The 24,723-nt window shown below is 45.2% G+C and overlaps 1 protein-coding gene across 1 annotated transcript in view; it reads left to right on the top strand.

The window, feature by feature from the left end:
* LOC126237477 (solute carrier organic anion transporter family member 4A1) overlaps nt 1-24,723 on the top strand; it is a 1,087,525-nt gene that overhangs the window by 958,934 nt on the left and 103,868 nt on the right. The window contains exon 8 of the mRNA XM_049947621.1: nt 21,274-21,395. Coding sequence (XP_049803578.1) covers nt 21,274-21,395 — 122 coding nt within the window. The remainder of the gene's footprint in view (nt 1-21,273; nt 21,396-24,723) is intronic.

Raw genomic sequence — 24,723 nt, 5'->3', positions numbered from 1 at the left:
CAATTAGTACACCCTTTCGGAGATTTCCAATTCACTCACGATTTATTGTTGCAACAGCGCATATGGAGTGCACGAAATGATCACATTTCCAGATCAGTAGCACAAGCGGTTCTGAGGTACCATATATCTACCCATGCTGAAACAGCCGTGTGTGTGGCCTCCACGGTCAGCAATGCAGGCGCCGACCATCCAGTGGATCGTACAGATGACGAATACTGTCCTGGAATATGTTATTCCACGCCTGCTCGACCTGTTCACGTAGTTATGTGAGAGTTATTGGTTGACGAGTCGGACGAGTCACTTTTCGTCCCGTCATATCCCCCACGTGCTTGCTTGGAGACAAGTCTCCGGAGATCGTGCTAGCCAGGGAAGTTGCTGCACGTCTTTCAGAGCACGTTTTCTTGGGCAGACTGGGCGATCATTATCCTGTTGGAACTACACATCACCTTCCTGTTGCAAGAACGTATCCAACAACATTCCGCACGTGCAAGAGCGCTGATTAGGGTCCCCACCACAAACACCAAAGGTGAACGAGCGTTGTAAGAGGGTTGTTTTTTAAGTAAGGGCCGTTTTTATTTTTTAAAAAAGATACAAATACTTTTGTAAAAAAACTTTTATTTTCTGATTCTACACACTTTTACCTATTTTTCAACATAGTTGCCTTGTTTATTTAAGCACTTGTCATACCGTACAACTAAGTTTTTAATTCCCTCTTCAAAGAATTCGGCCGCCTGCTCCGACAGCCAAGAGTTCACGGCCGCTTTCACTTCATCGTCGTCATTGAAGCGCTGCCCGCCAAGATGGTGTTTCAGGTACCGGAAAAGCTGAAAATCGCTAGGAGCAAGGTCGGGGTTGTATGTTGCATGGTCCAAAACTTCCCAGCCAAAAGAATCAATCAAATCCCGAGTCTTTTGAGGGGTGTGAGGCCTAGCGTTATCGTGCAGGAGCAAAACTCCTTTTGTCAGCATGCCGCGCCTTTTGTTTTGAATTGCTCTGCGGAGCTTCTTTAGAGTTGCACAATAGGCATCTGAGTTGATTGTCGTTCCTCGTGGCATAAAGTCCACTAGCAAAACACCGCGCCGGTCCCAGAACACAGTTGCCATAATCTTGCGCTTTGACAGCGTCTGTTTGACTTTGACCTTGACGGGCGAGGTTGTGTGTCGCCATTCCATCGATTGTCGCTTGCTTTCGGGAGTGATATGGGATACCCATGTTTCATCTCCAGTGACAATTTGCCTCAACATGTCATACCCTTCTTCCTCGTAACGAATCAAAAAGTCCAATGAAGTGGCAAATCTCTTCCCTTTGTGGTCCTCTGTGAGGAGTCTGGGTACCCACCGAGAACACAGTTTCTTAAAGTTTAGGTTTTCAGACACAATTTTGTACAAAACCGATCTTGAAACTTGTGGAAAGTCCAAAGAAAGAGTGGAAATTGTGAATTTTCTGTCCTCACGAACCTTAGTTTCGACTGCAGCCACCAAATCATCAGTGATCACAGAGGGCCGGCCTGAGCGTTCTTCGTCATGGACGTTTTGACGACCATTTTTAAACTCTCTAACCCATTGACGCACTTTACCTTCACTCATTGCATTCAAGCCATAAACTTCTGTTAACTGACGATGAATTTCTGCAGCTGATAGGCTTCTCGCTGTCAAAAAGCGTATCACTGACCGTATCTCACACGCGGCGGGCGATTCAATAATCGTAAACATTATAAAGTAGCACAGCGATGCGTACACGTCAGCTACAGAGCTGCAACTTGCATCAGTGTGAACGGGAAGGATGCCGGCAAGTGGCACGGTGGCTTGTTGCGGCGTCCGCGCGAACTACGGGACTATACGCGCGAACGGCCCTTACTTAAGAAATAACCCTCGTACCTTATCGCTTTCCAGACCATAGGGCTGCGGTGGGGCCAGTCTGTCTTGGACAAATGCACTCTACGAGACAGCGCTCAGCAGGACTAGTCGAGCGTGCAATCACTTGTGTACAGCAGAATCTGCTTTCGTCGCTGAAGTCCACGGCGCGCGATTCAATCTTCCAGGTGATCCTCTAAAGGCACAGTCGAGCCGTGGATGTCGTTATTGAGGTGTGAGTGGAAGACGGGGTACAGACGTGCGTGCCCGAAGTCGCACTGCTCATAACTGGTTCGCAACAGTTCATTTTGACACGTCTGGGTTCAAATGGCTCTAAGCACTATGGGACTTAACATCTCAGGTCATCAGTGCCCCAGACTTAAACCTAACTAACCTAAGGACATCACACACATCCAAACCCGAGGCAGGATTCGAACTTGCGATCGTAGCAGGCGCATGGTTCCGGACTGAAGCGCCTAGAACCGCTCGGTCACAACGGCCGGCGACACGTCTGGACTTACAAGCCCTCTTAACTGCGCTATGGTAGCTGTATGATCCGCCATTGCTGCCCTTGAAACTCGAAGATCCTTGCGGGTGTCTGTGCTGCACGACGTCCAGAATCTCGTCTGTGGGTGTGAGAATGTTTACGTGACATCTGATACATGCATCGTTGCACAACCGAGGCTGCGCGTCCAACTTGTGTGGCATTCTCCGAAAGGACCATCCCGCCACTCGGAAGGCCACAAGGTGTCACTCTTTCAGACTCGCTCGGTTGGCTGTAGGATGGAGGTCTGGTAGCTATGCCACTACGGTGTCTGCTGCTGGACGACTTGAAACCGTTATCAGTACATCTTCTATCCACCAAGTGGCATATGCCGTCATCAGATCAAAATCGATGTCGTCTTTGGAGGTGTACTAATGTTTTTTCAGCAGTTTATAATCTTTGTTATGATAATAAAAGTTAGCAAAGAATCAAATATCATTCGAAATTCAATAAACGTTCAAGTAAATACACGTGTGTTTTCATCACACTACCTTTCGAATGTAACGTATATGAAATAATATGACTATGTTGAAAAAATTATAAATTAAAAAAAAACGAAAAGAAAGTGAGTGAGACTCGATGCAGCGATCCACCACTCGATGCAGCGATCCACCGATAAACTTGATCACAATCAAGTCTTCGAATAAAGCACTTGGAATATGCTTTTGAATTCACGATATTCAGGAATATACGGCAGTATATGACAATATCGTTTATTTTTGAAAAATGCTTGGAGGTGCTATCGCATGTCACTGTGTTTCTCTCTGTGGAATTCAAAAGTGTGTAAGTAGGCTGTTTAGGTTTTTATGTTGGTAACGCCACGTAGCACTCCGTATGAAAATCACTGACTGTGCTGTGTGCAGTCCCAGGCTGGTTGGCTTGTGTAGTGTTGGGCAGTTGGATGTGAACAATTGGAGGTGAGCCGCCAGCAATGGTGGATGTGGGGAGACAGATGACAGAGTTTTGAGCGGACAATCTGGACGTGTGTCCGTCAGAAAAAGGAAATTTGTTTAATTGGATGTCACAAAATTATGACTTTTGGATGCTATTAAGGTAAATACATTGATTGTCCTCTATCAAAATCTTTCATTTGCTAACATACCTATCAGTAGTTAGTGCCTTCAGTAGTTAGAATCTTTTATTTAGCTGGCAGTATTGGCGCTCGCTGTAAAGCAGTAGTTCGAGTAACGAAGATTTTTGTGAGGTAAATGATTCATGAAAGGTACAGGTTATTGCTAGTCAGGGCCATTCTTTTGTGGGGATTATCGAGAAGTCAGACTGCATTGCGCTAAAAGTATTCTGTGTCAGTTTAGTGGTGATCAGAATAAGTAAGGAGAGAACTGTCCGAGTACGTTAAGTTTTGCTCAGCTGTTTGAAAATCAAATAACGTAGAAGTTTACCAGCACAGTAATTCATAATTTTTCTAAGGGGATGTAATGGAAGCCATCAGACCTATATTCAGGACAGTGGAATTATATGTCCTGTGGCACCTCTCCTGCTCCCACTGGACCGATTTGCATAGTTGAATGCCGAAACTGGTAATCAGAATTAAATAAAATAAAACAAAATAACATCTCAATTACACGGCTGTTGGCGAATTTCATTGATGATTGCACATTATGTTATCGTAATGGACAACTGAAAGGATGCAAAATTTGGAGTAAATCGGTGATCTGAACGTCGTGGCCTCCCTATTTTTTAGTAAGAGCTGTGACTTTTTTTAAAGGGGGAGTAGGCTATGAGGGAGGGGGAGGAGGCAGAGAGAGAGAGAGAGAGAGAGAGAGAGAGAGAGAGAATGGAGAGGTTGGATGGAGGGATGAAGGAGCGTAAATCAAGCCGCCGCAGATTGTGGAACTGTTTGCTAACTGGGGTTTATTGGCGTCGGCGGGAGGCGCCAGTAGATAAGGTTTCACGCACAGCGCTTCCCTGCGTCACGTCGGGAGGGGGGTGCGAGGGGACAAACGCACTTTGCTGGCCCACGGGGGTCCCTCTGTTGCTGCAGGCCGGCGTCTCTGGGCGACTCCATTATTGCGGCCGGAATATGGAGCGCTCCCCTGCTTGGCGTGGGTGGAGGGCAACCCCTCTGGAGATCTGTTGCTCTTGATTACTGCCGCCGCGACCGTCTTTTGTCCCGCGCGACTGCGTCACTGCGGCGAGGGGCCGGGAGCGTCAAGTGTGTAAACGCTATGAATCAGCGCGGGGGGCGGATATTACAAGTGTATTAGCCTCATATGCTCCGCGATAGCATCGGGCGGGCAGTCTGTCTTGTCTGCGCGCCGCCTGCCTTCCATCTATACTGCGTCCCCAGTAGTTATAGGACTCAACAGATGCCCGCAGTATTATTGACTTTGCGGATAACAGCCTGCGGCGATGCGAATATGTAACGGTGTATCTGCGAGTATTCGCAATAGTAATTGCTTTGTGGTTAAAAGACAATTTTCGTCTTTTGTTTTAATATTACAGGCGATCATTAATAATAACACCACAAGGCTGCATTTTAAAAATTTTTGTCAGGCGATTTCTCAAAACCATATGATCTAGAAGTAATTTGTAATGCTGATTCTGAAAGTTACCTTTATTTTGTCCTACCACTTCATGGTTTCCCACCATAAATCGTATTTCAAAGATATACGTAATTGAAGTGCAAATATTAAAATAAAATTTCAGTCAACTTCCATATTTTTAAAATTATTGTTTAATTTTTTTTAGCTATATACTAATAATACAACGAGAGCGTACTGAGAGTAATGTCTCTGAATTTTTTATGTGAAAACTCTTAAATGAAACAAACTTTATTAACGTTCTATCGTATTTATTCTTCATCTCTGCTTATTTATTCCTCCCTGGCGACGAGCACGTCTCGTAACGAGAGAACAGTTTTTTGATACTTTCATTGTAGAATGTTTGATTTTGTTGACAGAGCCACAACCTCACATCTGCTTCTGCGAAGGTGTCCTTTAAGTGAAAATCGGGTGGGACGGAGTCGGGGCTTTATGGAGCATTATCGATGACAGTGAGTCCAAGGCGTCGGATTGACGCAGATGTCGCAGTGCTGGCATTGGCGTGCTCAAGGACAGGCTGCTCCATGGTTGGACGAACTCTTCTGCACATTTCTGTTTTCTGCTGTTAGAAACCTAATTACGGCACGCCGTTTCTCACTCATCGACATACTTACAAATCGCCATGTTACACGCTTCAGTTCGAAAGCCTCTAGCAACAGAGGGTTGCAGCTTTTCGTCAGGAAATCAGGAAAGTCGATCGTGTAATATGCATCACGTGTAATACTTCCACCGATATTGAGAACGGAAAAACAATTCGGAGGCATTACTTTTCAGCACGCCCTCGTACAAATACTTTCCTTAGCAACATTTAATTTTCAAACACTCTTTTCATTTTCTTGCAGAACCTTTATCTTTACTGTACCACTTCAACATCCAACAACAGTAGCCACCCTACTTTCATTTCACCTTTCCTGGCATCTCGTCTCCATGTTCTTAATGAGCTGGTGGAAACGTTTCCTGCGTCCTCATTTGAATGTCATATTTTCAGAGAAGTGGGCAACATGTCAATATGAGAGTGTAAGAAATAGACTTTTACACCCAGGTTTTGTCAGTGTACTTGTAATGCTCCTTATGCGCTAGAAATGTATCAGTATCAGATGTGGAGGCAGTCTGTGCATATATTTCTCAAAAACGTATTATAGTCTTGAACTTGTATTCCTTCATTAACTACTGAAATAGAGGACCAAGAACGTTTCTTCGCTGATGAAGGGCACTTATGTAGCGGTGGAAGCAATATAAATATACACTCCTGGAAATTGAAATAAGAACACCGTGAATTCATTGTCCCAGGAAGGCGAAACTTTATTGACACATTCCTGGGGTCAGATAGACACAGGCAACAGAGCATGCACAATGTCGGCACTAGTACAGTGTATATCCACCTTTCGCAGCAATGCAGGCTGCTATTCTCCCATGGAGACGATCGTAGAGATGCTGGATGTAGTCCTGTGGAACGGCTTGCCATGCCATTTCCACCTGGCGCCTCAGTTGGACCAGCGTTCGTGCTGGACGTGCAGACCGCGTGAGACGACGCTTCATCCAGTCCCAAACATGCTCAATGGGGGACAGATCCGGAGATCTTGCGTGCCAGGGTAGTTGACTTACACCTTCTAGAGCACGTTGGGTGGCACGGGATACATGCGGACGTGCATTGTCCTGTTGGAACAGCAAGTTCCCTTGCCGGTCTAGGAATGGTAGAACGATGGGTTCGATGACGGTTTGGATGTACCGTGCACTATTCAGTGTCCCCTCGACGATCACCAGTGGTGTACGGCCAGTGTAGGAGATCGCTCCCCACACCATGATGCCGGGTGTTGGCCCTGTGTGCCTCGGTCGTATGCAGTCCTGATTGTGGCGCTCACCTGCACGGCACCAAACACGCATACGACCATCATTGGCACCAAGGCAGAAGCGACTCTCATCGCTGAAGACGACACGTCTCCATTCGTCCCTCCATTCACGCCTGTCGCGACACCACTGGAGGCGGGCTGCACGATGTTGGGGCGTGAGCGGAAGACGGGCCTAACGGTGTGCGGGACCGTAGCCCAGCTTCATGGAGACGGTTGCGAATGGTCCTCGCCGATACCCCAGGAGCAACAGTGTCCCTAATTTGCTGGGAAGTGGCGGTGCGGTCCCCTACGGCACTGCGTAGGATCCTACGGTCTTGGCGTGCATCCGTGCGTCGCTGCGGTCCGGTCCCAGGTCGACGGGCACGTGCACCTTCCGCCGACCACTGGCGACAACATCGATGTACTGTGGAGACCTCACGCCCCACGTGTTGAGCAATTCGGCGGTACGTCCACCCGGCCTCCCGCATGCCCACTATACGCCCTCGCTCAAAGTCCGTCAACTGCACATACGGTTCACGTCCACGCTGTCGCGGCATGCTACCAGTGTTAAAGACTGCGATGGAGCTCCGTATGCCACGGCAAACTGGCTGACACTGACGGCGGCGGTGCACAAATGCTGCGCAGCTAGCGCCATTCGACGGCCAACACCGCGGTTCCTGGTGTGTCCGCTGTGCCGTGCGTGTGATCATTGCTTGTACAGCCCTCTCGCAGTGTCCGGAGCAAGTATGGTGGGTCTGACACACCGGTGTCAATGTGTTCTTTTTTCCATTTCCAGGAGTGTATAATTGTGATGTGTAAGCGGTTCATGAAAGATGTTTCTAGTCCGAAGCGCCGGCCGTTGTGACCGAGCGGTTCTAGGCGCTTCAAAAAAATGGTTCAAATGGCTCTGAGCACTATGGGACTTAACAGCTGTGGTCATCAGTCCCCTAGAACTTAGAACTACTTAAACCTAACTAACCTAAGAACATCACACACATCCATGCCCGAGGCAGGATTCGAACCTGCGACCGTAGCAGTCGCGCGGTTCCGGACTGAGCGCCTAGAACCGCTAGACCACCACGGTCGGCTAGGCGCTTCAGTCTGGAACCGCGCAACCTCTACAGTCGCAGGTTCGAATCCTGCCTCGAGCATGGATGTGTGTGATGTCCTTAGGTTAGTTAGGTTTAAGTAGTTCTAAGTTCTAGGGGACTGATGACCTCAGTCCCATAGTGGTCGGAGCCATTTGGACCATTTAGTTCGAAGTATCCGATTTGGCCTAACCTTTAAATTCTAATGCTTATCCTTTGACCGGCTACCCTGCTCACTCAAAAAGCGGCACATTTTTGTGTACCCAGCTCGCTATCCTATAAAATTCCTACAACTAAAAGTAAAATAAACCTTATTCCATTAAGAAGAAATGGTACGTGATACAAAAAAAATTTTGAAATAAGGATAAAATAGTCAAGGGCATTTATTTTGAATACTCTGATACACAGAAAGCAACAGTTACACGGGAGTGCAAAATTTACGGACGAAAGTAATTTTCGCATGGTATGTAACTGCCAAGTAACATAGTTTGATGAAAGTTTGATCATACATAGAAAGAACCGACATAGTCCAGTAGTGACTGAAAGATTTACGCAGTGAGACGAAAGTCTTCCCAGCACTCGCCATATGAGGGTGCGTAATGCAGCCACAAGTATTGTCGAATATGATTGTTTTGTTGGTCCAGGTGTTATGGTGCGGGGAAGTATAATATTGCCTGAGCGTACTTACTTCCAAATCTTTTAATGCGGTACACTCACGGGTCAACATTATTGTAACACGGTACTCCTTCCCCATATGCGTCTTTCCATGAGTTCATTCGGCCCTTAATTTGTGTTTATAGATCATAGTGAATCACGGCATCGAACAGTGCAGGTGGAGCACCTGTACCGTATTGAAAGATTTGGGGGTAAGTACGCCCATTCAACATTGTACCTCCCCACACAATAACACCTGGACCAACAAAACGATGGTGTATTATGTACCATCATATAGCGAGAGACGAGAAGACTTTTGCCTCCCTGCGTTTTTTTTTTTCAATACCTTTCTGTACTCTTCTTTGCCAGTTCTTCCTATGTATGATACAAGTTTAATCGAGCTATGTTACTTGGCAGTTACATATCATGCGAAATTTATTTTCGTCGTTACGTTTTGCACACTAGTCTACGACATCTGTTCAGAAATTTCCGGAACTTTGTCTACAAAATTTTTCTACGCTGATCTTTTCCTTATTGCGCATGGTCTCCTTCGAAATACTCTCCCTCACAATTGATACACCGCTCCCAACACCGTTTCCACCTCCGAAAAGTCTTGGTACGCCTCTTGTAGGATCGCGCGTGAATTTTTTTTGTCTCGTCTATTGTTGCAAATCACCTTTCTTTCAATGTGGTTTTCAACTTTGGAAATGAATAAAAGTCCGCAGGGGCCAAATCTGGAGAGTATGGAGGATGAGGCAGCACAGTGATTTCGTTTTTTGTGCAATAGTGACGCACCAACAGGGAGGAATGTGCGGGTGCGTTATCATGATGCAAGAGCCACTAATTGTCTCGCCACATTTCAGGCCGTTTCCTTCTCACATTTTCTCGCAGTCGTCGCAACACATCACGATAGTACCATCGATTTGTCACTGTGGCACGAGTTCATGGTGAACTAATCCTTCAAAGTAAAAAAAAAGTACCAACATGACTTAGACGTTTGACCAGACCTGGCGAGCTCTTTTTGGTCCTGGAGAAACTTCCCGACGATTGAACCGTGGTCTCAACATCATAACCGTAAACCGACGTCTCATCACCAGTTGTGATTCTCCTAAGGAACATCTGGTTCTCATTTGCGCGCTCTCATTTGCGCGCTCCAAAAGCTTTTCACAGACTGAAAGGCGAAGGTCTTCCTGGTTATGACTCATGAGCCGTGGGACTAACTTGGCGGCAACACGATGCATTCCAAGATGCTTTGTCAGGATTTCGTGACATGATTCAACTGAAGGGTTATGATCTTCTGTCATTTGTCGCACGGTCAGTCTTCGTTTGGTACGCAATGTTTCGTTTACGTTCCCGACATGATCGTCGTCGGTAGACGTCGAAGGGCTTCCTGAACGGGGATCATCTTTAACTTCCATTCGGCCATTTTTAAACCGTGCGAGCCATTCGTAACACCGAATACGGCTTAAGCACTCATCACCGTAGCCTTCCTACACTATTTGATGTGTTCCTGTAGAGGTTTCTTTGAGTTTCACGCAAAATTTAGTGTAGATGCGTTGCTCCTCTAACTGTGCCTTCTCGAAATTCGCAAACTGTGCGACACAACGCTCTATTCAATACAGCACTCAACAATAACTAACAGACACACAACAATAAAACTTCTGGCAGTTACACATTACACACAGGCGTGTACAGGGATGTTGTTGTTGTTGTGGTCTTCAGTCCAGAGACTGGTTTGATGCAGCTCTCCATGCTACTCTATCCTGTGCAAGCTTCTTCATCTCCCAGCACCTACTGCAACCTACATCCTTCTGAATCTGCTTGGTGTATTCATCTCTTGGTCTCCCTCTACGATTTTTACCCTCCACGCTGCCCTCCAATGCTAAATTTGTGATCCCTTGATGCCTCAAAACATGTCCTACCAACCGATCCCTCCTTCTAGTCAAGTTGTGCCACAAACTTCTCTTCTCCCCAATCCTACTCAATACCTCCTCATTAGTTACGTGATCTACCCACCTTATCTTCAGCATTTTTCTGTAGCACCACATTTAGAAAGCTTCTATTCTCTTCTTGTCCAAACTAGTTATCGTCCATGTTTCACTTCCATACATGGCTACACTCCATACAAATACTTTCAGAAACGACTTCCTGACACTTAAATCTATACTCGACGTTAACAAATCTCTCTTCTTCAGAAACGATTTACTTGCCATTGCCAGTCTACATTTTATATCCTCTCTACTTCGACCATCATCAGTTATTTTACTCCATAAATAGCAAAACTCCTTTACTACTTTAAGTGTCTCATTTCCTAATCTAATTCCCTCAGCATCACCAGATTTAATTTGACTACATTCCATTATCCTCGTTTTGCTTTTGTTGATGTTCATCTTATATCCTCCTTTCAAGACACTGTCCATTCCGTTCAACTGCTCTTCCAAGTCCTTTGCTGTCTCTGACAGAATTACAATGTCATCGGCGAACCTCAAAGTTTTTACTTCTTCTCCATGAATTTTAATACCTACTCCGATTTTTTCTTTTGTTTCCTTTACTGCTTGCTCAATATACAGATTGAATAACATTGGGGAGAGGCTACAACCCTGTCTCACTCCCTTCCCAACCACTGCTTCCCTTTCATGTCCCTCGACTCTTATAACTGCCATCTGGTTTCTGTACAAATTGTAAATAGCCTTTCGCTCCCTGTATTTTATCCCTGCCACCTTCAGAATTTCAAAGAGAGTATTCCAGTTAACATTGTCAAAAGCTTTCTCTAAGTCTACAAATGCTAGAAACGTAGGTTTGCCTTTTCTTAATCTTTCTTCTAAGATAAGTCGTAGGGTTAGTATTGCCTCACGTGTTCCAACATTTCTACGGAATCCAAACTGATCTACCCGAGGTCCGCTTCTACCAGTTTTTCCATTCGTCTGTAAAGAATTCGCGTTAGTATTTTGCAGCTGTGACTTATTAAACTGATAGTTCGGTAATTTTCACATCTGTCAACACCTGCTTTCTTTGGGATTGGAATTATTATATTCTTCTTGAATTCTGTGGGTATTTCGCCTGTCTCATACATCTTGCTCACCAGATCGTAGAGTTTTGTCATGACTGGCACTCCCAAGGCCATCAGTAGTTCTAATGGAATGTTGTCTACTCCTGGGGCCTTGTTTCGACTCAGGTCTTTCAGTGCTCTGTCAAACTCTTCACGCAGTATCTTATCTCCCATTTCGTCTTCATCTACATCCTCTTCCATTTCCATAATATTGTCCTCAAGAACATCACCCCTGTATAGACCCTCTATATACTCCTTCCACATTTCTGCCTTCCCTTCTTTGCTTAGAACTGGGTTGCCATCTGAGCTCTTGATATTCATACAAGTGGTTCTCTTCTCTCCAAAGGTCTCTTTAATTTTCCTGTAGACAGTATCTATCTTACCCCTAGTGAGACAAGCCTCTACATCCTTACATTTGTCCTCTAGCCATTCCTGCTTAGCGATTTTGCACTTCCTGTTGATCTCATTTTTGAGACGTTTGTATTCCTTTTTGCCTGCATCATTTACTGCATTTTTATATTTTCTCCTTTCATCAATTAAATTCAATATTTCTTCTTTTACCCAAGGATTTCTATTAGCCCTCGTCTTTTTACCTACTTGATCCTCTGCTGCCTTCACTACTTCATCCCTCAAAGCTACCCATTCTTCTTCTACTGTATTTCTTTCCCCCATTCCTGTCAATTGTTTCCTTATGCTCTCCCTGAAACTCTCTACAACCTCTGGTTTAGTCAGTTTATCCAGGTCCCATCTCCTTAAATTCCCACTTTTTTGCAGTTTCTTCAGTTTCAATCTGCAGTTCATAACCAATAGATTGTGGTCAGAATCCACATCTGCCCCTGGAAATGCCTTACAATTTAAAATCTGGTTCCTAAATCTCTGTCTTACCATTCTATAATCTATCTGATACCTTTTAGTATCTCCAGGATTCTTCCAGGTATACAACTTTCTTTTATGATTCTTGAACCAAGTGTTAGCTATGATTAAGTTATGCTCTGTGCAAAATTCTACAAGGCGGCTTCCTCTTTCATTTCTTCCCCCCAATCCATATTCACCTACTATGTTTCCTTCTCTCCCTTTTCCTACTGACGAATTCCAGTCACCCATGACTATTAAATTTTCGTCTCCCTTCACTACCTGAATAATTTCTTTTATGTCGTCATACATTTCATCAATTTCTTCATCATCTGCAGAGCTAGTTGGCATATAAACTTTTACTACTGTAGTAGGCATGGGCTTTGTGTCTATCTTGGCCACAATAATGCGTTCACTATGCTGTTTGTTGTAGCTAACCCGCACTCCTATTTTTTTTATTCATTATTAAACCTACTCCTGCATTACCCCTATTTGATTTTTTATTTATAACCCTGTAATCACCTGACCAAAAGTCTTGTTCCTCCTGCCACCGAACTTCACTAATTCCCACTATATCTAACTTTAACCGATCCATTTCCCTTTTTAAATTTTCTAACCTACCTGCCCGATTAAGGGATCTGACATTCCACGCTCCGATCCGTAGAACGCCAGTTTTCTTTCTCCTGATAACGACGTCCTCTTGAGTAGTCCCCGCCCGGAGATCCAAATGGGGGACTATTTTACCTCCGGAATATTTTACCCAAGAGGACGCCATCATCATTTAATCATACAGTAAAGCTGCATGTCCTCGGGAAAAAATTACGGCTGTAGTTTCCCCTTGCTTTCAGCCGTTCGCAGTACCAGCACAGCAAGGCCGTTTTGGTTAATGTTACAAGGCCAGATCAGTCAATCATCCAGACTGTTGTACGGGGATGCCAACCACATTTCGCTTCAACACACCATTGGTGCGAAATGACGAATGTTCCGGAATTTTTTTGACCAGACCTCGTATTTAATTCATTATTATTACCAAGTAAGCAGATCTAAAATAACGACATGGTGGTCTTCCTGATTTTTCGAAGAATTACACGTACATCCTGCTTCCGTCGTACCACCAGCCGCATTATGTCTCAGTTATCCCTGTTTGGTTTGCATAAAGTGACTTACATAACTACTGAAAGCTGCAACAAAGCGAACTGCAGGCTACTCTGAGACACTCCGTCCACTGGAATCTTCGCTGCATTGTCTTGCTCCTGTGTGTGTACCACATACGACATAAACAGAGGTCAGTATACGCTGAGGGGCCGGAAGTTGTGAGATGGGACGGAAGTTGTGAGATAGCGATACGCACATACAGGGTGTTACAAAAAGGTACGGCCAAACTTTCAGGAAACATTCCTCACACACAAATAAAGAAATGATGTTATGTGGACATGTGTCCGGAAACGCTTAATTTCCACGTTAGAGCTCATTTTAGTTTCGTCAGTATGTACTGTACTCCTCGATGCACCGCCAGTTGGCCCAATTGAAGGAAGGTAATGTTGACTTCGGTGCTTGTGTTGAAATGCGACTCATCGCTCTACAGTACTAGCATCAAGCACATCAGTACGTAGCATCAACAGGTTAGTGTTCATCACGAACTTGGTTCTACAGTCAGTGCAATGTCTACAAATGCGGAGTTGGCAGATGCCCATTTGATGTATGGATTAGCACAGGGCAATAGCCGTGGCGCGGTACGTTTGTATCGAGACAGATTTCCAGAACGAAGGTGTCCCGACAGGAAGAGGTTCGAAGCAATTGATCGGCGTCTTAGGGAGCACGGAACATTCCAGCCTATGACTCGCGACTAGGGAAGATCTAGAACGACGAGGACACCTGCAATGGACGAGGCAATTCTTCGTGCAGTTGACGATAACCCTAATGTCAGCGTCAGAGAAGTTGCTGCTGTACAAGGTAACGTTGACCACGTCACGGTATGGAGAGTGCTACGGGAGAACCAGTTATTTCCGTAACATGTACAGCGTGTGCAGGCACTATCAGCAGCTGATTGGCCTCCACGGGTACACTTCTGCGAATGGTTCATCCAACAATGTGGCAATTCTCATTTCAGTGCAAATGTTCTATTTACGGGTGAGGCTTCATTCCAACGTGATCAAATTGTAAATTTTCACAATCAACATGTGTTGGCTGACGAGAATCCGCACGCAATTGTGAAATCACGTCATCAACACAGTGAACGTTTGGGCAGGTATTGTTGGTGATGTCTTGATTGGGCCCCATGTTCTTCCACCTACGCTCAATGGAGCACGTTATCATGATTTCATATGGGATACTCTACCTGTGCTGCTAGAACATGTGCCTTTACAAGTACGACACAACACGTGGTTCATGCACGATGGAGCTCTTGCACATTTCAGTCGAAGTGTTCGTACGCTTCTCAACAACAGATTCGGAACCGATGGATTGGTAAAGGCGGACCAATTCCATGGCCTCCAAGCTCTCCTGACCTCAACCCTCTTGACTTTCATTTATGGGGGCATTTGAAAGCTCTTGTCTACGCAGCCCCGGTACCAAATGTAGAGACTCTTCGTGCTCGTATTGTGGACGGCTGTGATACAATACGCCATTCTCCAGGGCTGCATCAGCGCATCAGGGATTCCATGCGACGGAGGGTGGATGCATGTATCCTCGCTAACGGAGGACATTTTGAACATTTCCTGTAACAAAGTGTTGGAAGTCACGCTGGTACGTTCTGTTGCTGTGTGTTTCCATTCCATGATTAATGTGATTTGAAGAGAAGTAATAAAATGCGCTCTAACATGGAAAGTAAGCGTTTCCGGACACATGTCCACGTAACATTTTCTTTCTTTGTGTGTGAGGAATGTTTCCAGAAAGTTTGGCCGTACCTTTTTGTAACACCCTGTATACAGATAGCAGTAGTATCGCGTAGACTATGAATGAGGAATGGTAGTTGGGCCAAGACGCACGGGACAAATTACATTTCGGAAATAGAAGCCTCCACTATTTAAGAAATAGCTGTACTGTTCTCTCCAGCAGTTGATTACTGTCATTCAGCGGCTCGTGCTCCATTCATAGCCAGTGTTCTTCAAAATGGTTACCTCTACGTTTTGTAATTCTATAGCCAATTTTCTTTTAGCGTATCCCCTTAATTAATTTACATCCTGTACTATATTACAGCTAAGTCTGAGGATGATCGTGTAATAATCGAATTGGTCACCTTTGAACAAATGTGCTCGCGATCTAGACTGCTTTAATTATTTTCAAATATTTGACTGTGAATCATTAACTTTTAATTCAGTACATTTTTATGGCTAAAAACTATACTTATTTTGCTCCTTAATTAAGGATAACATTATAATCAATATAATACTGCTTACTTTGTGAGCCCATTGCATGCATGTTTTCATCGTTCTTCACCAGACGGGGTTTCAGTCTTCTGTATGGGATGCCATATTCTTTGGAAGCTCTAAGACAATTTATTCATTCAACATTCCTTACATGCTCCATAGCCGTTTGTAGTGATCCTTCAGAGCACTGCCCTTTGTTTGATGTTATTACATACGATCCAGGCATTTCTTATGAAAATTAAGTCTTTCGGGGCATTGCTCATGAAAATAAGTCTAAGTGAGGAACAAAATTCATCATTTTACCTAAATAAAACGGTGACATCTCTCCCGAGGATGGGGGTGAAATGTCACACTCCACGACTAGCACAACATGTCCGAATCACGGAAACTGCGGGTGGCAGCACACGCCACAAAGTAGCCATTATGCTAAACATGTGTAACATTCACCTCTCCTTCTTTATTCATACTCTCGTAAGCACTTGAAGATATCTGCACACCATTAAGAAGCCGTACGCTTTAGCGCTTACCTTATATTTATTGGTTTAAAACCTGAGAAACAATAAACACAGTCCATTAGCCGCATACGCAGCTGCCTTCCCGCAACACTATTTAGCAAGTGCCGCACACACGATAGACTCGTCATCAGTTACCACCTGTCGGAAATAGCAGCTTTAATCGTATCCTCACTATCCACTCTACGAGGGCAATCCCAAAAGTACAGGGTCCTCCATTTTTAGATTTACAATCAACCGCTTATTTTCTATAATAGTTACATCATTTTAAAGGTTGGAAGAACGATTTATTTTTCTGTATAATCGCCATTTCCGTCAATGCATTTTTGTAAACATTGTGGCAGTTCTACGGCGCTCACGTCCACATCTGCATCTATACATATACTCCGCAAGCCACCGTACGGTGCGTGGTGGAGGGTACCTTTTACGACCACTAGTCATTTCCTTTCCTTTTCCACTCGCAAAAAGAGCGAGGGAAAAACATCTATATGCCTCCGTATGAGCTGTAATTTCTCGTGTCTTATCTTCCTGGTCTTAACGAGCAGTTTATGTTGGCGGCAGTAGAACCGTTTGGCAGTCAGCTTCAAATGCCGGTTCTAGATAGTGTTTCTCTTAAAGAACGTCGCCTCCCCTCCAGGGATTCCCATTTGATTTCCCGTGTGATCTCCGTAACACTTACGAGTTGTTCAAACCTATCGGTAACAAATCCAGCGGCCCGCCTCTGGATTGCTTCGGTGTCTTCCTTCAATCCGACCTGGTACGAACTCTAAACACGCGAGAAGTACTCACGAATAGATCACACCAGCGTCCTATCTGCGGTCTCCTTTACAGGTGAACCATTCTTTCCTAAAATTCTCCCAATAAAACGAAGTCGAGCATACGCCTTCCCTGCTACGGTTCTAACATGCTCGTTCAATTTCATATCACTTTGCAACGTTAGGCCCAGGTATTTAAACGACTTGACTCTCTCAAACAGGACACTAATAATACTTTATCCGAACATTCCAAGTTTGTTCGTCCTAGTCACCCGCATTAACTTACATTATTCCATAATTAGGGCTAGCTGCCATTCATCACACCTACTGGAAATATTGTCTAAGTCGTCCTGTATCTTCCTACAGTCACTCAACTTCGACACCTTACCGTACACCGCAGAATCATCAGCAAACAACCGCAGATTGCTGCCCAGCCTGTCGGCCAAATTATTTATGTGTATAGAAAACAACAGCGGTTCTATCACATCCTGGTGTACTCCTAACGATACCCTCATCTCTGATGAACACTCGCCGTCGAGGACAACACACTGGGTTCTATTACATACTAGCTCGCCGGCGAGCCGTTCGGGAAGCATAGAATCTCACCTTTCGCCTCGTCGCTGGAGCAGAACCGCCGTCCGACAAACGCTCCTTCAACTTGGGGAACGTGGTAGTCGTTCGGTGCCAGGTCGGGACTATATGGTGTGTGGGTGATGACGTTTCACCCAAAGTTTAGCAGGAGATCGACGATTTGACAGGCGAAGTGTGGGCGTGCATATTTCTGCAGAATGCTTATGCTCATGCTCGACATTTCTGTTCCCAGATTCTGAACTGTCCTGGTGAGTTTTTTCTACATCTACATCTACATTCATACTCCGCAAGCCACCCAACGGTGTGTGGCGGAGGGCACATTACCCGTCAGCGTTTGATGTTGTCTCAGCAGGCAGAAAGTAGACTACTGTAGCCCCTTACAGTCTCAGAACACATTTGCCGTGACTTTACCATGACTTTCGCGGTTTGGGCGAACAGGGATGCCGCTACTCGCATGACTGTTGTTTTGTCCCAGGTATAGAGCGGAATGTCCAGGTTTCGTCACTCGTGACAATCGAGTCCAAGACGTTGTCCTCTTCGACCGCATAGCGGCAAAGAGATTCGCGGAAGAATCAAGTCATTGCCGTTTGTGGTCAGCATACGCGGTACCCATCTTGCTCACGCCTCGCGATATTCCAACTCTTCCGTTAAAATCCTGGAGATAGTGTTTCGTGTAAGCTCAGGAGCCAAAATGCAGAGAGCATTGAGCGTGACCGTCCGATCTTTACGCGTGACTTTCTCAACTTTCTCAGCTGTGCCATCAGAAATTGACTGTCTGGCTCCTTTCTTCGTTGTGAATTTCGGTACGACTGGCTGTAAACTCTCCATACCAGTTGCGAAAGTTTGTGACATCCACGCACGACGGTCCATAACATTTCCTCAACTGGCGATGAATTTCAATCGGTTTAACGCTTTTGGCGTTGAAAAATCGTATAACTGGGAGAATTCGCACTTGGCGGTAGTTTTTAGCGGAGCTCCGTTTTGATTGGCTGCCAAGCCTGACTCGGAATCCGAGAGAAGCGTGTGCGTGCTAACTAGGGATTAGAGGAAGCGCCTCTCACAAAAATGGGGCCAAGAACCGTATTAACATTGAAATCTTCTCGGGTATTCAGCCGGGCGGCGTCGTCGTCCGAAAGGCGGGTATTTCGTCACGCCGACTTCTTGCCTTCTTCAGCTGTTTCTAATGACTGATACGTGAGTAATATTGGATCTTTGCCACCTTCCCCCAATCAAACACCTCCCGCCGTCTCCAGCCGCTCCCCCCCCCCACCACCACCACCACTGGGCGTGGAACTGGTGCGGTGGTGGGGGAAGTGCAACGTCGAGAGACGATCCACCTTCTTCAGTAGCGTCGCGACCGATGCGGGCGCTGATTGCTGCTGGCGTGGTGACATTGCTTCTACGTCATCTTCAGTTGTCATGACGGGAGCGGGCGTCCACGTAGAATGCCATTGTGCTTTGGTAATGCTCAAGGTTGGGTCCCAGTCTTGCTTAATTGAAAACCTTATTTAATAGTCTGCCTGCAGTCGGATCTCTACAGCTTCTTTGAGAATAAAAGAGAGAAGACGAAGATAAAGCGGCTGCGACGGCGATTATTCCATATATTGGGAACACTTCAGCAAAAATCGGAAGAATACTCCGGAAACATAACGTCAGCTGCGTGTTCCGTCCACCAGTCAGTGTGGGAAGCTTATGTAGGCCAGACTGTTCGGACGATCCAGGAGAATTGCACTCAGCGTAAACGCCACACTGACAACGTTAAGCTGACAAAGCCCACCGTGGCAGAGCGCTGCATATCTGACAGACATCCCATGAATTATGACGATCCCAAGTTGTCGCAACAATCCAAGACCTTCTGGGATTGGACGAAGAAGCATTGTCGCCAAGCCAGCAGAAATCCGCATCCGGCGCCGGCCGCTGCGCTACCGAGGACCCTGGATCGACGCCCGACGTCTTTCCCCACCACCGCACCAGGTCCGCGGCTGACTGGACACGGCGGAAGTGAGGGAGAGGATATAAAGGCGGCATCTAGCAGATATCACTAAGCATCAAGATGGCAAGAAATCGGCTTGCCGAAATACCGTAACTTTTGGACAATGACACCCTGATGAATACCCGAGACTTTTGTGGTCGGGGAAACCTATAATCACACTACCGTATTAAGGCCAAGTTCTGATTCAAATGAGCAAAATATAGGCAAAATTCAGAAATATTTTTTGAGACAGTTTAAAGACATACAAAGGATCTGTTTGGGGATTATGCTAGAGCAGATTTTGAACTTTATTTTAGATTCTCAAAACAAAAAACAAAATGGCGCCCGTAATTATGGTTTGATCAAGGGCCTGCGAGTTGGAAGTACGCAGATTGCGTGCAATCCCCTCAGGAGTTATCTGAAATAAAATATGGATAACATCAGTCGATACTACATTAAATGTATCGGAGCTTATACCTATCCACAATGAAATAACCTTAAATTTAACGTTATGGTGCTAACTCCAACTTTGAGTTCGACTTTTGGGAGTTTGTTTCACTCTTTATGCTTTACAAAAAACAGTTATTAACAACAAATTTCATATATTACAGGTATAGCCTCCCAAGAAAAGTGTTTACTTTAGGGCAGTCAAAATTAGAAGTTAATAGCTTGAACATTTTTTTATTTTATGTTGCACACAGTTTTGAAAAATCGTTTCTCGAGAAACACCTGTTTAAAGTCTAGGAAAAACTTTTTATATTTATTGTTAGTTCAATTTGCATAAAAACTACATGTTATTAGACATTTTTGACGTCGCTGAACACAAATCTGAAGTTAGATTTGCAAAATCCGAAGTCCAAAATGGCCAATCCATTTTGCTGGACCAAAAATTATTTTTTGATCAGTTTCGACCAAAATTTGACCAAAAAAAGTACTTTTACTTACGTTTAGGCTGCAACTGCAGGACCGTATAGCAACCCTTCCTATAACTCGAATTGTACATGGAGGGCACTTCTCTCATTCTTCTGGGAGAGAAAAGCCGACCTGGCTGAGTTGAACGTGCTGTGTTCGGCAGCTTGCACACGTTGTTCGCCATCTTTTTCGACGAATATGTTTGCACGAATACTGGATTATAACTCATTTTGTAAACGTGTGTTAAGGCACAACAAGTTTTCTGAGATGGGCGTTTCCGGCTGAGAGCGTGCCACAGTGGCCGTGACACTACTTAGAACAATGGGCTGTAAAAACTTTTGTAGCGCACGGATTAAAAATGGCTTTTCGTCCCAACATTCTAGAAACATATACCCTTCATGAAATGGAATTAAAAAATCGAATTTTCAACCATTTTGAGTGAGAACCTGCCTTAACAGTTTCTCTACATCCCTGAAAAATAGCAGAACTTTTTCTAGAATTTCCTTTGTATACTTAAAAAACCTTTGTTATCGTGACTGTCGACGACTTCCACTGGCACAAGCACGAGACTATTCAATCGCCACCAACTAAGTTTTTCTTTGTCGTGTTGTGTGTATTGTTACTGTGTCATTTTGTATCACACCTCAGTCTACTGGCACGTTGGCGGCGCAGCAGGTGGTAACTGGAGACTAACAGCGCTGCTGACATGGTTGCCGTGTTGCTGTTGTTGCAGGATGGGCCTGACGCAGGACAGCAATGTGTGGGTGGGCGCGTGGTGGATCGGCTTCGTGCTGGCCGCCTTCGTCTGCCTCGCCCTCGCCGTGCCGCTGCTCGCCTTCCCGCCGGCCCTACCGGGTAAGTCGCTCTTACATCTACATCTACATTTATACTCCGCAAGCCACCCAACGGTGTGTGGCGGAGGGCACTGTACGTGCCACTCTCATTACCTCCCTTTCCTGTTCCAGTCGCGTATGGTTCGCGGGAACAACGACTGCCGGAAAACTTCCGTGCGCGCTTGAATCCCTCTAATTTTACATTCGTGATCTCCTCGGCAGGTATAGGTAGGGGGAAGCAATATATTCGATACCTCATCCAGAAACGCACCCTCTCGAAACCTGGCGAGCAAGCTACACCGCGATGCAGAGCGCCTCTCTTGCAGAGTCTGCCACTTGAGTTTGCTAAACATCCCCGTAACGCTATCACGCTTACCAAATAACCCTGTGACGAAACGCGCCGCTCTTCTTTGGATCTTCTCTATCTCCTCTGTCAACCCGACCTGGTACGGATCCCACACTGATGAGCGATACTCAAGTATAGGTCGAACGAGTGTTTTGTAAGCCACCTCCTTTGTTGATGGACTACATTTTCTAAGGACTCTCCCAATGAATCTCAACCTGGTACCCGCCTTACCAACAATTAATTTTATATGATCATTTCACTTCAAATCGTTCCGCACGCATACTCCCTGATATTTTACAGAAGTAACTGCTACCAGTGTTTGTTCCGCTATCATATAATCATACAATAAAGGATCCTTCTTTCTATGTATTCGCAAAACATTACATTTGTTTATGTTAAGGGTCAGTTACCACTCTCTGCACCAAGTGCCTATCCGCTGCAGATGTTACTGCATTTCGCTGCAATTTTCTAATGCTGCAACTTCTCTGTATACTGCAGCATCATCCGCGAAAAGCCGCATGGAACTTTCGACACTATCTACTAGGTCATTTATATATATTGTAAAAAGTAATGATCCCATAAAGCTCCCCTGTGGCACACCAGAGGCTACTTTAACGTCTGTAGACGTCTCTCCATTGATACCAACATGCTGTGTTCTGTTTGCTAAAAACTCTTCAATCCAGCCGTACAGCTGGTCTGATATTCCGTAGGCTCTTACTCTGTTTATCAGGCGACAGTGCGGAACTGTATCGAACGCCTTCCGGAAGTCGAGGAAAATGGCATCTACCTGGGAGCCTGTATCTAATATTTTCTGAGTCTCATGAACAAATAAAGCCACTTACTCGTTGAACACCACGCACGAAAGGCACTTCTCAGTAAGGAACCAATTTGAATACTTTCATTTCGGACACTACGAGACTGGAACCACTCTGGCATGTATACCACATTGCGAGTCCCGATTAGGCATATGAGGCGCAGTCAAATGAAAACCAAACACCCACCAGAACGGAACCATGGAACTGTTCCATTCAAAAGTAATCAGAATACGCATTAAGAAATGTATCCCATTTGGAGAAGAGACGATCAATTACTGTTTCGTAGAACGCGGTCGGTCTGTGACGGATCCACAACAGCGCCACTGAAACCTACGTCCATGCGTGTCTTTCTTCAGGTCACCAAAGATGTGAAGGTCACGCGGTGAAGGGTCCGGTCTGTGCGCAGGATGTCCCAGTGTTTCTCAACCAGATCGCATCGTCCGACTGACAGTGTCTGCGTCGGCATCATCATCAGATGATTCCGTCCGACAACATTTCCTGCGCGTTTTCACTTCAGTTTCTGCAAAGTGTCTTCATAGCGCTGCACATTGATTTTGGTTCCACTCTCGAAGAACTCGACGAGCGGAGGGCCCTTGGAGTCGAAGGAGGTCACCATGACATTACCGGAACGTGTGTGAACAGCTTTGGATTTCTGTGGTTGGGGCGAGGTGGGCTGTTTCCACTGTTAGATTTGTCACTTCCTTGGGATCGAAATTGTGGCATCACTTAATTTCATGATAACCTTTTTCTTCGACTGCAGGGCCCCTCTGAATGAGTTCCTCGAGAGGGGAACCACAATCAGTGCTCAGCGGTACCAAGACAATTTGCAGAAACTGCAGCATGCCATGAAGTCAAAGTGTGCAGGAATACTGTCGGACGGAATCGTCCTGTTGTACGATAACGGGTGCACATACACTGTTTATCGGACGAAGGCTATATTTCAGTGATTTGGCTGAGGATCGGTGCAAAGTCCTCCGTACAGCCCAGATCTTTCACCGTTGACGTCGGCTTCAGTCGGACGAGGAGGTGCAAGAGTGGGTGCGATTGTGGACCCGTCAGCTGCCGACCGCTTTCTAGAAACGGGAATTGGTCGTTTCGTCTCCCAGAGGGATAAATGTCTTAACGAATGTGGTGATTACTTTTGAATGTGACCATTCTATGGTTTCGTTGTGGCGGATGTTCGGTTTTCATTTGATAGTCCCGTATACATTCAGAATAACTGTATTCTGTGCTGTAGATATGCAAGCTGGTATACAGACAAGTTTCCATTTGACTGTCCGAATAACTGTGTTCGCTGCTGTGTGAGCTGGTATACTGACAGGTTTCTTGCCCCACAACTGACAGATGGTCACGAAACCTGGACCTTGAAAGTCGAGAAGTTCTGTCAGTAGGCATAGGCGACCGCGGCTGTGTGTGTGTGTGTGTGTGTGTGTGTGTGTGCGTGTGTCGGAGGGGGGGACAGCAAGAGGTGTAAGAAACAGAAAACAGAAGATAACATTCTTTGCAATAGAAGAGATGAAGAGATGAAAAAACTGAGAAGTTTCAAGATACAAAAGTTCTCCACTCTAGGAACCGGGACCTTCTCTAAATTCATGGTGTCAAACAGAGCTGAAGTTATAGACTTACGAATGAAGAAATACAATGGTGTGTCACACTGGAAAGACGTGGACAATTTGAATTCAGCTGTACACTGTCAAGAAGCGGTTCTACCAGCCAGTTTGAGCTTGCTTTGAGAAGTTGTTTTGGAAGGTTGTTTTAAGAGGTTGTCTGGCGCGAGTTGGGTCTCACCCAAACAACACAAATACCTAGTTTTAATAAACGAATTTATTGAAGTTTAAATACGCCAACCAACACCGGAAAAAATAGCAAGCATGAAAATAACTCATAAAATCCATTAACATAATGTGATGAGACGTTTTGTAACCAAAATAAGTGTTAAAAATTGAACAACTGTTTTTAAAGTTTATATCCTGTAAGGCCACATTGAAGAGCATTATTCGGTGACATTTCTGCTGAATGTTTCTGTTAATAACCAACAGGGTTTTATGATGTTCTTAGAAATTTTCGGTTTACATGTCTTTTAATTTTCTGGGTCACACTAACATTATTGATAAATGATCAAAAATATAATGAATATTTCTGCCTCAACATAAGGGGTGATTAAATCGTTCCCGTGTGCTGCAACGTAC

The sequence above is a fragment of the Schistocerca nitens genome, chromosome 2 (genome assembly GCF_023898315.1).
Source record: "Schistocerca nitens isolate TAMUIC-IGC-003100 chromosome 2, iqSchNite1.1, whole genome shotgun sequence".
Taxonomy (NCBI): Eukaryota; Metazoa; Arthropoda; class Insecta; order Orthoptera; family Acrididae; genus Schistocerca; species Schistocerca nitens.
The sequence above is the reverse complement of the archived record's forward strand: the minus strand, read 5'-3'. Positions and strand labels throughout refer to the sequence as shown.